This window comes from Bombus vancouverensis, chromosome 2, assembly GCF_051014615.1.
Source record: "Bombus vancouverensis nearcticus chromosome 2, iyBomVanc1_principal, whole genome shotgun sequence".
In the NCBI taxonomy this organism is placed as follows: Eukaryota; Metazoa; Arthropoda; class Insecta; order Hymenoptera; family Apidae; genus Bombus; species Bombus vancouverensis.
In genome coordinates, this window is record NC_134912.1 from 5,384,227 (window position 1) to 5,397,198 (window position 12,972).

General features: G+C 30.5%; 3 protein-coding genes and 1 long non-coding RNA gene across 4 annotated transcripts; 2 read left to right on the forward strand and 2 right to left on the reverse strand.

The window, feature by feature from the left end:
* Window positions 1–6: 6 nt before the first annotated feature.
* Trf (TATA-box binding protein-related factor) lies at window positions 7–5,598 on the reverse strand. The gene is made up of 6 exons (XM_033343123.2): window positions 5,505–5,598; window positions 1,331–1,611; window positions 1,149–1,255; window positions 721–964; window positions 438–636; window positions 7–352 (listed from the first exon to the last, which is right to left on the reverse strand). Exons 2-6 carry the CDS (start codon window positions 1,427–1,429, stop codon window positions 276–278), a joined length of 726 nt encoding a protein of 241 aa, XP_033199014.1. The 5' UTR covers window positions 1,430–1,611; window positions 5,505–5,598; the 3' UTR covers window positions 7–275.
* On the forward strand, window positions 2,000–3,952 carry IFT52 (intraflagellar transport 52). Its single transcript, XM_076624670.1, has 6 exons — window positions 2,000–2,326; window positions 2,412–2,629; window positions 2,710–2,818; window positions 2,925–3,207; window positions 3,286–3,534; window positions 3,608–3,952. The coding sequence occupies exons 1-6, from the start codon at window positions 2,187–2,189 to the stop codon at window positions 3,875–3,877; spliced, it is 1,269 nt and encodes a 422-aa protein (XP_076480785.1). The 5' UTR covers window positions 2,000–2,186; the 3' UTR covers window positions 3,878–3,952.
* A 58-nt stretch (window positions 5,599–5,656) lies between the features above and the next one.
* Nf-YC (nuclear factor Y-box C) lies at window positions 5,657–7,330 on the forward strand. Its single transcript, XM_033343122.2, has 5 exons — window positions 5,657–5,854; window positions 6,021–6,153; window positions 6,230–6,697; window positions 6,773–6,946; window positions 7,029–7,330. Exons 1-5 carry the CDS (start codon window positions 5,832–5,834, stop codon window positions 7,200–7,202), a joined length of 972 nt encoding a protein of 323 aa, XP_033199013.1. The 5' UTR covers window positions 5,657–5,831; the 3' UTR covers window positions 7,203–7,330.
* Window positions 7,174–8,809, reverse strand: LOC143303634 (uncharacterized). Its single transcript, XR_013060144.1, has 2 exons — window positions 8,450–8,809; window positions 7,174–7,797 (listed from the first exon to the last, which is right to left on the reverse strand). It is a non-coding gene; the product is annotated as an uncharacterized LOC143303634 (long non-coding RNA).
* Between the last annotated feature and the right edge of the window lie 4,163 nt (window positions 8,810–12,972).

Consider the following 12,972-nt stretch of genomic DNA (forward strand, 5'->3'; position numbering starts at 1 on the left):
AGAGCGTTAATTTAGCATATTATATATTTATATCCTATATCATTTATAGAGTTTTTATATAAATTATAAAATTAATTTACTGCACAAGATCCATTAAAATTTCTTCAATAATTGCAAACATGAAGCATCACTGCAATAAAAGTCACTACTAATATATAAGTTAAGAAGTTGATCAATTTGAATTAAATTAAATCAGTTAATGTATAGTAAATTTGAATTGTCCTCATACAAATCGTATATTAACGTAAAAGCAGCTTAAAATATTGAAAATTCTGTTATTGCTTCCTAAAACTTTTCAGTATTGGATATATATTGTTTAGTGCATCCTGTAGTTCAACTCGATTCTTTGCTCCTAAAATGTTATTATGTGTATTTAGAATAATCTTAATAATAAAAAAAAAGAATGATTAAAAAGCAACATTTTAATTCATTCTCACCTGTTAATACAATTTTACCATTTACAAATATAAGCAATACTACTCTTGGTGATACCATTCTATATATAAGACCTGGATAAAGCTCAGGTTCATAACTAGAAAATTGACCATGTATATGATTTAAATTTTCTAGTTTAATCGGAAATTTTAAATCACATGTAGCAACTATATTTTGTATTTTAAAATTATAAAACTTGACCTGCAACAACATATAATAAAAATGAAACATTATTAATTTATCACTTTCTCGTCTATTCAGCGTACACTATATAATACTTCTTACCGTAAAACCTAGCTTTTGAATTATTCTTGCGAACTTCCTTGTGGCTAGAAAAGAGTCCTCTTCACATCTGGCTCCTGTACACACTAATTTCCCTGAATGAAAAATCAATGCAGTAGCTCTAGGATTTCTAATTCTCATGACCAAACCCGTAAATCTTGCTGGATTATATTCAGAATTTCTCGTCCTTGTATTTATATACATAAGTGGTAATTCTATGCCTAAATTGACTGTAGAAACTACGTTTCTAAAAGAAAAAGAAGAAAGTTTCGCTATATATCATACATCTATTTTTAAATTTTAAATAAAATAATAATCATTTTTATTTAAGGGGCATTAAATTTATTTATCCCTTATAAAATTTATTCACACATATAAAAGATAATTTTTATGAAAATAGGAAAGATTTGTAATTCTAATAATTATATTACTGTAAGCATGGTTCTATCACTTCTTTTGTACTATTAGCTGGAGTCATTGGATTTATCAGTGATTGGGGGTTCAAATTTTGTGATGTACTTGGTCGCGGAACATTAGTCTGAAATAAAATATAAGAGTAAAAAGAAGAATATAAGAATAAGCGCACACTGTATAAACATATTTATTAATTTACCGTTTGCGGTGGACCCATCAAGTTATCCTCCCCAGCATTTTTTGCAGGGTTACCGAGTAACCTCTTTAACTCATTATCTTCTTGTACAATCGCAGTCATTTTGTGTGAGTTAACTCTTAAACGAATACAAAATGCTTACAATCATGCGAATCACCAACCATTTTGAACACTGCTCACAATTATGCTGTCACCTAAGACGCCATCTACCTTACATGTAATCAGCTGATCTTTAGATGCATTTTGTCCATTCATGAAGCTTATCGTATTTACATATGTATTACCTGAAATTACATACATACATATACAATTTGTAAAATATCTGTAAATCTGCTCGTAATTGTAAATTACAAAAAATAAATGACTCTTTTATTTTTAATTTAGATGTGTTTGAATTTTCTCCCTACTTCTCTAAATAATTTTTAATATCATTTTCAAAATTATTTTCCCTCTGAATCTAAGTCGAATAATTTTTTTATAAAATATGAAAAACTTAAAACGCTTAAACTTCCTTTTTTTTCCAAAATAATTTTACAAACATTTCCCAAATGTAATAAAAATAATTAAGATTCATTTTTTATGTTTATTGTTTAACTGTTTAATAGAATATTATGAATCATTGTAAAATCAATGTTTTTTAATATATACGGCTCTGATGTATATCTATACTGTCAACCAATTATATTTAAAAGTTTGATATGTTTCTGGTTGCCACTAACAACGAGAAAATAAGCATATATTCCTAAGTAAATCTTTGATTAATAATGCGATAAAAAGGGTAATAGGGGGTTATTAAGAATCGTTTTGAAATTTATTTATTGATACTTATTCGATTCATAATAATAAGGTGACAATCACTATGAGCTCAACTTTTGGCGGCAGTGATGGCAACAATAATTTAAATGTCATTATTTTTGATGCGTCAAAAAATGAAAGGAAAATGAACGAAGAATTTAAAATACTCCAAAGGAAGTTGAAATCAAGATGGAAATTCGTCGAGTAATGCATCACTACTTATATATTGTGGTTATACTTTAATTTAATTAAAAACAAGATACCTTTAACAATTATTGTTATTTTTCAGAAACAACGATATTTTAACAGAGGAATTGTTATCGACGTGCAAAATATTAGTATTGCCTGGTCCACAAAATAAATTTACAGAATTAGAAATAAATTCTATTAGAACGTTCTTAAATTCTGGTGGACATGTTTTAGTTATGCTTGGCGAAGGTGGTGAAAAAAAATCAAATACTAATGTAAACTTTTTATTGGAAGAATTTGGCATAATGGTGAACAATGGTATTTCATTGTAAAAGTCTTAAATGAAAGTGAAATTAAAAAAAAAATTTACATACTCTTGCTTATTGTTTAATTTTTAGATAGTGTTATACGCATGAGTTACAGTCAAACGATGCATCCAAAGGAATGTTTAATTTCTCAAGGAATGTCAAATAAATCTATATTTTTAAGAAATAGCAATGAATACATGTAAATCACATAAATACAAAATATTGCTTGATTTATTTATTTGATTTAATTGGTTTACTACACAAAAATGATAATAATAATTTATTTTTAATCTATCTTATTTCAGAGACATGAACTTTTTGTATCCATATGGTGCAACTTTAAATGTAGTACAGCCATCAATAGTTGCGTTATCAAGTGGATCACTAGCAATTCCAACAAATAGACCTATTTCTGCTTTTCATTATAATGAACACAATGGTGGAAAGTTACTTGTTTTAGGTTCTTCAAGAATGTTAACCGACACATATATTGAAAAAGAAAAAAATGATTCATTAAGACAAATGATCTTTGACTTTTTTGAATCAAAAGATATTGTAATCAAAGAATCTCAAATGGATGATATAGATGTAAGTTTCTATATTATAATAGTTACTGAAATTCAAAATGATTATTTATAGTTATCAATGACAATATTATTTATGTAGTTCTGGGAATATAATTTTATACCAGATATAACACAACAAGCTGATAATCCAAAAGTATGCACTCAAGATATGGATATAATGGATAATCCTCGTGATTATACCAAATTATTTAAACATCATCTTTATTCAATAAATTTAGATATGATACCAGTTTGTATAAAGGCTTATGAAGTGCTTGGCGTAAAACATGAACCGCTTAGTCTAATTCCACCACATTTTGAGGCCCCATTACCAGCCACACAAGCTTCGGTAAAATCTATTATTGTTTATTAAAATTATTCATCTTAAGTAATAATTATGACATAAAAATTTATTTATGCAGGTATTTCCACCAAGTTTCCAAGAATTACCACCACCAGCTTTGGAATTATTTGATTTGGATGAAGCTTTCAGTTCTGATTTATTGAAATTATCACAATTAACAAATAAATATATGGCAACAAAAACTTTATCCAAAGACGTGGAATTAGATCATTACATTCGTGAATTTGGAAGTATTGTTAGAATAAGTACTTCTGACACCCACACAGCTAAAGAAGTATTAAATGCTGTTTTTCAAAGTATCTGTAGCTACAAAGCTATGCATGAATGAGAATATTAGAAAATTGTATATATTGTGTATTTCTCATCCTACTTTTATAATATAAATGTACAGATATATATACAATTGAGAGATTATTTTTTACTAGTTAAAATCTTTAATTATCTTTAATTATATTTAATTCTTCCTTATCGCAAAATTTAATTTCATAAAAGTAAAAATTAGAGCAATACATATTTATTGACTTTATAGCACCTAGCCTCCAACCTAACATAAAAAAAAAGGTATGACTGAATTTCTTGATTTAATCTTTATGATTTGACTATTTATTCATATCTAATAATCATATTACATTCCTTGTCAAAAAGATAACCCAGGTATGCTATCTTTAATTTCACAATGACATGTGTAAAGTTTTTCGTCTGTAACCTATAATATCAAAACATTATGAGGTTTAATGTGTAACAAAAAAAATTATTTTAAGAACTAAATGATAACACATGTACAATAAGAAAATAATAATCAACGTAAATTGTAACTAACAACAATTACTTATCAAACATATATACTTATTTAATAATGGGTACATCCCCCTTTATTTTCTATTACTTCTATTATACGATTTGGTATCGATATATATAGTTTCTGGATATAATTTTGACTCAACGTATTTCATTCACGTACAATTGCATTTTTTAATTCTTGTACATGTTGATATTGCTTTCCATTCCCGTATACGCCGTGAACAAGTAATGTCCAGCAATTTTCAATAATATTAAAATTACCGTCGTCGAATTGCTGACATTGTCTCTTTTCTTGTGTCATAAAAATAATATTGGAACCCATCAGAACCATCCAAATTGAATCTTTTTCGTCTAAAAATAGTACCCTTCTTCATTTCTTTTTCCAATGCATTCTTTCTTTTGCAAAGCGTAAACGTTTTGCTTTGTATTTCATAGCCTCTTAATATCTTTGCAAAATAGTAGAACTCGACGAATACTTGAAACACTGGTACTAACACTAGATTTTTCCATTATTTGCTTCGTTGTTAATTGCGAGTTGGAAGCTATATGCAAAATTGCTTGCTTATCACGAATGGATAATGATGACGGCCGACCAGTACTTTTTTTTTGCCATAATCTTCAACATTTTTTAAGAAATTGTGTATTACTCTACGACTTCTTCTTATTACCTTCGATATTTTTGCTACTGATAACTGTTACTGTTTTAGTTCAAGAATTTGCCTTTTTTCAGACTCGTTTAATTTTTTCCGCGTCCCATACTTACAAATTTATATAATATTGTACTGTAATCTTTACTCGTTGATAGATCATGAACTACTGAGCAATTTCTAAACATATTAACAGAGTGTGTTATCATTTTGACCTTAGTATGGATTAGTTTTTCTTTGTTACGTACTAAACCTCATAATATTTTTAATTATTTTCAACGAACTGCATATTCTGAGCTCATAATGTTTTGATATTATACATTACAGATAAAAAACTTTACACGCCTCATTGGGAAATTAAAGATAGCATACCTGGGTTATTTTTTTGACGAGGAGTATATAACGAACTTTAAAAATAGATGAAGTTTCATATTTAAATGATTTTATCCTCATTTGTGCACAAATCTCAAAATTAAGAACTACATAACAAACAAAGTGTGTACCGACCAGACTTGAGTGAAACAGAGGATAAGCTGTGAAACAAATACATGTTGCATCCTAACACCTCGTCTAGGAATATATACATAACCATGAATCTGCACATTAGTGCCATCTGTCGTCGATATACTAAAATTCAAAGTAGAATAAAATTGATTATCACTGTATAATCGCTGACGGTATAATCACTGGTACAAATAATAATTGTCTGTAAATTTGTTAAGAATCGACAAACTGCAACATTTGTAGTTTACATAGTGGTAACCTTAGACGACAGTATGATTTTCATACTTTAAAATATTTTGTTTTATATCATTTCAACAATATTTATAGAGGATGTCGGTATTCTTTGTAAATGCGTAAGTAAAATTGTTTATTTGTATATTATTAGGTTATGTGGCTCTTTTTTGTAAGAAAAAAGTAACACATTATTTTATAAAAATATAGTGTATTGTATATTAAATATATTATAATATTGTAATATAAATGAGTGTATTACTTATTACTTTATATATGCTTATTTAGCAACCAAGATAGTGAAGTTGAAGGTGATTCAAATGGAGACTTACAAATTGCATCACCTGGTAATTCTGAGGCTCAACAGGCTTTGACTCAATTTTGGCCTAAAGTCACAGAAGAAATTAAAAAGATTACTACGGTAAATAATTTTCATTCATATATGTTATAATATCATTATTACATATTCCTATTTTTATTTACTATTGAATTCATAGATGGATCTAAAAACACAATCATTGCCATTGGCTAGGATAAAAAAGATAATGAAACTGGATGGTGATGTAAAGATGATAAGCGCTGAGGCTCCTATGTTATTTTCTAAAGCAGCGGAAATCTTTATACATGAACTAACATTAAGAGCATGGGTACATACAGAAGATAATAAAAGACGTACTCTCCAAAGAAATGATATAGCAATGGCAATAACTAAGTATGATCAATTTGATTTTCTAATTGATATAGTGCCTAGAGATGAATTGAAACAAAGTAAAGCGCAAACTGAAAGTACAGTTCGAACTTCTATGAACTCAGATCAAGTACATTACTACTTTCAATTAGCACAGCAACAAGCCTCTGCCAACCAAAATGTACAAAGTAGTAACGCTACTACACAACCTATACAAATTGTACAACCTTCTACTGGACAAATACAAACAATCAACATTGGTAGTCCTGTAGAACAGGTATATATTTTTTTGTAAAATATTTTGATTTCATTAAACAAAATTATATTTATTAATCGTATACTTTAATTACAGGAAAGTACAACTGCAAGTACAGCACAAACAGTAACAGTGCAGAATCCACAACAATCATCAGGTCAACAGATTATACAATTACAGCAAGCTCAACAAACACCTACAACACAAACGGGGGGAATACAAATTGTACAACAAATTGTAACACCTAGTGGAGAAATTCAACAAATACCAGTATGTATATTTTTTAGTGACTAATACGAGTTTATTATTAATCTATATATGTTTATTTATTCAATTTCATCTATGATTTTAGATACAATTAACGCCTCAGCAACTTCAGATGATTCGTATGCAAGTACAAGGTGGAAGTAACCAACCAATCATAATTCAAACTGCTCCTATACAAGCTCAACCTCAACTGATACAGGTTGCGCAAGGTGCTCAAGCACCCGTCTTTCTACAAGCTAGCGGAACTGACAATGAGTAAATATTAATTAGTTTTAAGGAATATTTAATATTTAGTACTATATAATTCTAAACAAAGAAACCGGATGAAACAATATAAATAAGTTTGTATGGTAAGGAATAAAATCTTTTGTAAATTATTCCTAAAAAGAGCGTTTTATAACTTATTTCCTTATTAAACCACGATATCGTAAAAACAAAATTAAATATTAACAAATTTATGAATCTATATATTTCATTTAGATGGGTTTAAAATTATAAGCTTATACCAGAAGTGTTATATGGTTTAAAACTTAGCAATTAAAGCATTTTTCGATAAAAGTGAAATTTTGTGATCATTTAACTACTTGGAGAGCTGTTTTCAAGAACGAATATATATCGCGGAGCGGTTATAAGATGCCGATCGAAGGATTGTCACTGAAGCGAAATGAAGTGAATTGAAGCGAAGTAAAGTGAAGAATAAAGATAAGCAGCCAACGTAAGATGTAATCTGATTCGTACGTCGCGTTCCTTAGCCGCTGGCTGCTTCGCATGGCTGAGCTTAGGACTGGCTGGTGCAACTTGTATTATGTTTCACGTTGCTGCGGTTCTTGTCTGGCAAGTCTTGAGCTCGGAGCCTTCAACAGTTCCGAAACGTCATATAGTTATAAATATATTGAAATTTATCCACTTGCAAATTGTGTTAAATAGTTTTTGATTGCTCAATCATACAATATAATAATCTAGGAAAATATTTCATAAATATAACGTAATTTAAAAATGTTATAAGACAAAATTTAGGAAATCGAAATTCCTTATATGTAATTAGTTATTTTTCATGATTATAATAAATATAATTCTATTAATATTAAATTGTAAAATATTAATCATTAATTCATATATCTTCGTAATTAAAAAATTAAAGACCAAATATTGGCAAAACGCATCAGAGAAATGCTTACATAGAAATTTATTATACATTTCCGAAATCATAAAAGATCATTGTTACATAAAACAAAAATATCGAACTATCATCATCAAATTATTATAGCTTGATGAATATTTCCATCGCTACGGAGAATAACGGAAGGATGATTGCCCAAGCAGGAAGACTAAGAGATGAGGAAGAGGGTAAAGAGGATGGTGGCACGTCCTGAAGTCCTTTTATTAGCACGGAACAAAGACGTGCTCCATTTAGAGACGTTGCCACCATGGTTCTGGTTGCCAGGGAAACCTCGTGCGCGCAATGTTGCAGTCTCAAACGTACTCTCCGGAGATTTTAATTCTTACTTCGAGAACGCTTCGATGGGTCCTTCCACCTCGCGATCTACGCCACTGCTTGAATACTCGGATTTCACGACATGTTTACAAAGATCCTAGAGATAAGTTGAGAATGGCCGCCGCAGCCCATGCCTCCTCCATGGGTGTAAGGTGACAGCTGCCTGCGCCTGCGTTACATGCACACAGGGTGTCCGAAAATTAGCTTGCCATCTCGTTTATGATTTATGCTCACGCTGTTAATTAAGAGCGACATTCGCAAGCGCGCTTAAAATTCGTGACTTAATCCCCGATACTGCGAATTATAGCAACACCATAACGTATTAATTAAACGTACGTATTAAATATTATACAACAAAATTTATCAATCAAATTTTTGTAAAAAATCAAATAAAACAAATAAATTATTTATGTTTGAAAAGATTTTTCAATATTGACAAAATTTTTTATTCGTTCTGCTCTTAACGAACAATTTTATTGCTATCACTAATTCTGGAATTTCTAGGACGTATAATCATAAAACTTTTGCCTTTCTAACTGGCTACTTTCGAAGTAGTAAATTATATCCGCAACATGAATTGACATTTTCGAATTGCACACCCAATATAAGCTAACATACGTTCATACATACCTACCTAGACGAATCTACCAATGTGTGTGCGCTCGAACCCCACCCCCACATACACATACACAAGAAAGAGAAAGAAATATCTCGCTTACTTAGCTGGGGCTGAACTCACCCGCAGGATCTCTACACGTGTGTGCACTTATTTTAGCAGGATCTTATCCTGAAAATGTGTCGTTCGACGAGAAACAAAAGACCACCTTTTTAAACGAAAAAAAAGGACGGCACTTTCACATTTTTTTCCAAACTAGATTTATGGCTGTTCCTTGTGTTTAATATTTCATCTAAAATGATGCACTTATACACACGTAAATATATTTTACAATCAAGATATGTATATCAAGTTTATTTTTAATTTCTTATTAGTAATGCAATTATAACAGTACTGTGTTATGACACTTGTTATAAACTTTTTCTATAAAAAAGAAAAATTATAGTAAAGTTCAATGAACTTCAATTGCGAAACTTGTCAATAATTATTCTTTCCTCGCAATTCTTTTTTCATATGGTGTTTTAATCAACTTTGATACTACATAAAATTACAATTTTAAGTTTCTTCAATACTCAACACAACAACACAAAATTCTGGTTCAAAAATTATCACATCAACTGTAATCACAATTCTCAGAATATTCTTGTAAATTCTTATAGAAAAAGATAAAATTTGGCTCCTATATAATTATTTCAATAAAAAGAAAGTTCTTACAAAGGCGTACTCTTGTTACCGATGAAAAGACAAGAGCGATTAGGTTTTCGTCAATATGCCTGCCGAAATGGGCAATCGAGTCTTCTCCGGCGAAAGTCAGTTTGTTTCGGCATATGTACATACCTGGGCCTCGACAAAAGTAAATACTCCAACCCGTACACATGCATTTTTTCCTCGAGTGCTGGAGTCAGTGTGTACACCCTTGGGTGGTCGAACGCGCGCATTGGAGCATACTCATTTATACGTAGACAGATAGACCACAAGCCTCCCGCATACTTCAAGACTCGCACCGTACTTACTTGCACGCCGTCTTATTTATCTGTACACAAGGGTTCCTCGCGGGCGTATATGGCATCACGGTGCCATTATATCATAAACGTACTAACCCCCATACCGCCTCCTTTTTCTCTGCTGAGGCAACGACTGCCTCGACCAACCCACAGGATGTCGACGCCATGTCTCCTTTACGTGCCTCTCTTTATTACCTTCGATCTCCGTCGAACGACTCTTGGGGAAACTCGACGACATCCATTTCGCGTAACACTTCGCGAGTTATATTGCATTTGTTCCCGTGGGCCACCGCGGCGCACGGTTACGTAGTTCCTTCTCTTTCCTTTTCTTTCTTCTAAGAGATGCTGTACGACTTGATTGTTATCGGCACATAGGTACGATATATTCGACGCTGGAATTATTTTGTGAGCATAAGCTGTGGATTGGTTAACGTCAATTGAATTTAGCTTGCTGACTGTGGATTTTTATACATTTATAATGTACATGTAATATGCAAAAACAAATAAAATATTTAGAGTATACTATCTGTTATAATATTTAGTAAGTAATACAATTCTTCATTTAGATATTTCATTATTTTAATTATACTCATAAAAATATAAATTTATATGAGTATACCTATAATTTATTGATTTGTAAATTTTGGGGGAAAATATTTTATAGAAGATGCTATTGTGCTTTGATTTTACTCTGATGCAATTCATAATCTATTTAACTTTTGAACTATTAAACGAACATTTAAATATCCTACGTAGAAGATTAACAATACCTATTTAGGGGAAAAAGTAATTAAGCGTATATTTAAAAATGATTTCAAATAAGACGAACTTTCCATGCAAATATTCTTCGAGATGCTTAAGAAAAGTATGTCTTTGATTAACCTGAAATTTGGTAAAGATTCCTGTTATCCAGTGTACTGTAAAACAACGGTCAGATTAGACATACTTATCCGACCCTGCTGCACTTATCCGTTATTATGTAAAAATACTAATCCCCTTTGTCGTTTCTAGACGGGTCCCCCTGATCGAAATCGCTTTTGTACTTCAGTTGATCTTTTGTTTACTATTTACAGATACTATACAGCGTTGAAAAGCGTGTTCGACGCTTTTTCTGACAAATAAACGTCATGTGGAAACGAATTCACTTAATCATATTCGCCACCGTATGCACTTTGATACGAGAAATATTACGTATCAGGGATGAGAGCGAGATAATAAAGCAACCGCTGCACATTCTGCTTTATCCCGTATTCGAGCACATTCTTCTTTATCTCACATTTCATGTTACGCTACGTTCTTCAACGTTAATTTTAAGATTATTTTCTAAAGCTAACCCCAAAAATCATGATTTTGGATAATATCGAAAAGATTAAGTATCTATTCAACTCCGTTGCTAATCTCGAATTTCCATATTTCAATCTTGCTCTCACTTTAGCAAACTATGAAAATTTTCTACATTAAAAAAAGATGTATGACAAAATTGAGACGAAAAATCATGCACACTAATAACAATTTTTTCATATTATTCTCACATTTAAAATATTTTTTTAACGAATAATACAGCGAGTTTAAAATAGTAAATAATGAATAAAATAATATAATAATGAATTTCTGAAATACTTTAAATTATCGGCCTTAAATTATAAATTATAAATGTAATGTTACAGTACGTTAGGATACGTTGCATTCTGTGTGGAAAATTTGAAGAAAATGGTTTTTATTCTATAAATTGAGATGTCATGCAAAAAGCAGTTTTGAAAAATTTCACAGTAACATTATCTAAACTCTCAAGGAAATTTGAGAATCCATCTAGTTCGTATAAAACGCGCATCGGATGTAAGAGCAGGTGGTAGGAAATTAGGTTGCTACCCTTGTCTCGCATCATTCTGATTATCATAGTCAAAAATATTAGCTTCGTCTCGTGAGGGACGCTTTCATTACTTGCAACACTACACCGTGAAAATATTCACAAAGTGTTAGAATAATTAACTAGAAGCCTGATTTCCTTGCAACTTCAACATCTAAAATAGCAACATTTTGTTAAAACAAAATATTAAAAACAGAAAAAGGAATAATTCTATCAAATGCACAATTCGTATAAATTAAATAATTATATTAGTTATAATAAATTACAAGTATATTTACTTAACATTCTTACGGTCATCGATAGGTTATTTCAGATCCAAGAACCAATCTTTATTTTTAATTTTCAACAAGATTAAAATTTCTGATATTCCTTAAACGCTTCGTGATTGATCATATTCCATCGATATTTTTAAAACATAAGTCCTGGATTTGCAGGTAAGACAGGCTAATTTATGGAATTATGTATATATATGCAAACCATACTTTAATGTATAAAATTCAATTAGCTATATATAAATGTCAAAAAAAGAGTTTTTAAAAGATTCATAAATTCATAGAAAATTAATTCAAGAATTTAAAAATATTTATTTCGAAACTAGTAGTAGTAGTAGTACGAGCAATAGAGACTATGCAGAAAAGTTCATAAACATAGTTTTTTTAATAAAAATTGAAAACATTGAACAAAAAATTTGGATAATCGTATTTTTTAAAAACTACGTAAACAAATGTTCAAATTTTGCTATACATATAATATAAGTGTAACTACACAAATTTAACATTTAATGACAGCTGTGAAGAAATATTCTGCACCACTTTTATCACGCCATAATCGGTAAAAAAGCAAAAATGGAAGTAGGAACATTCTTATTCCAAGAAGGCAGCGAGTATGACGTAGGGCTGCTGGACCTCCCGTCAAGAATTCTCTATCTCCGATTATAAAACAAAAGGGAAAAAAACGTACGCGTACCATGCTGTGGACGAGGTGCAAAAAAACAACGCGAACTATCATGTCGCATCACATTTCCCGACTCGTAGATTCGAAACCTGT

Excerpts from the sequence above, each read along its gene's own strand:
- Nf-YC (XM_033343122.2), top strand. The coding sequence starts at position 5,832 with ATGTCGGTATTCTTTGTAAATGC. Across the intron at positions 5,855-6,020 it reads TCGGTATTCTTTGTAAATGC|CAACCAAGATAGTGAAGTTG; the intron begins GTAAGTAAAATT and ends ATGCTTATTTAG. Across the intron at positions 6,154-6,229 it reads AAATTAAAAAGATTACTACG|ATGGATCTAAAAACACAATC; the intron begins GTAAATAATTTT and ends TTGAATTCATAG.
- Trf (XM_033343123.2), bottom strand. The coding sequence starts at position 1,429 with ATGACTGCGATTGTACAAGAAGATAATGAGTTAAAGAGGTTACTCGGT. Across the intron at positions 965-1,148 it reads GTGATAGAACCATGCTTACA|AAACGTAGTTTCTACAGTCA; the intron begins GTAATATAATTA and ends TTTTTCTTTTAG. Across the intron at positions 353-437 it reads TGGTAAAATTGTATTAACAG|GAGCAAAGAATCGAGTTGAA; the intron begins GTGAGAATGAAT and ends ATAACATTTTAG.
- IFT52 (XM_076624670.1), top strand. The coding sequence starts at position 2,187 with ATGAGCTCAACTTTTGGCGGCAGTGATGGCAACAATAATTTAAATGTC. Across the intron at positions 2,327-2,411 it reads TCAAGATGGAAATTCGTCGA|AAACAACGATATTTTAACAG; the intron begins GTAATGCATCAC and ends GTTATTTTTCAG. Across the intron at positions 2,819-2,924 it reads AGAAATAGCAATGAATACAT|AGACATGAACTTTTTGTATC; the intron begins GTAAATCACATA and ends ATCTTATTTCAG.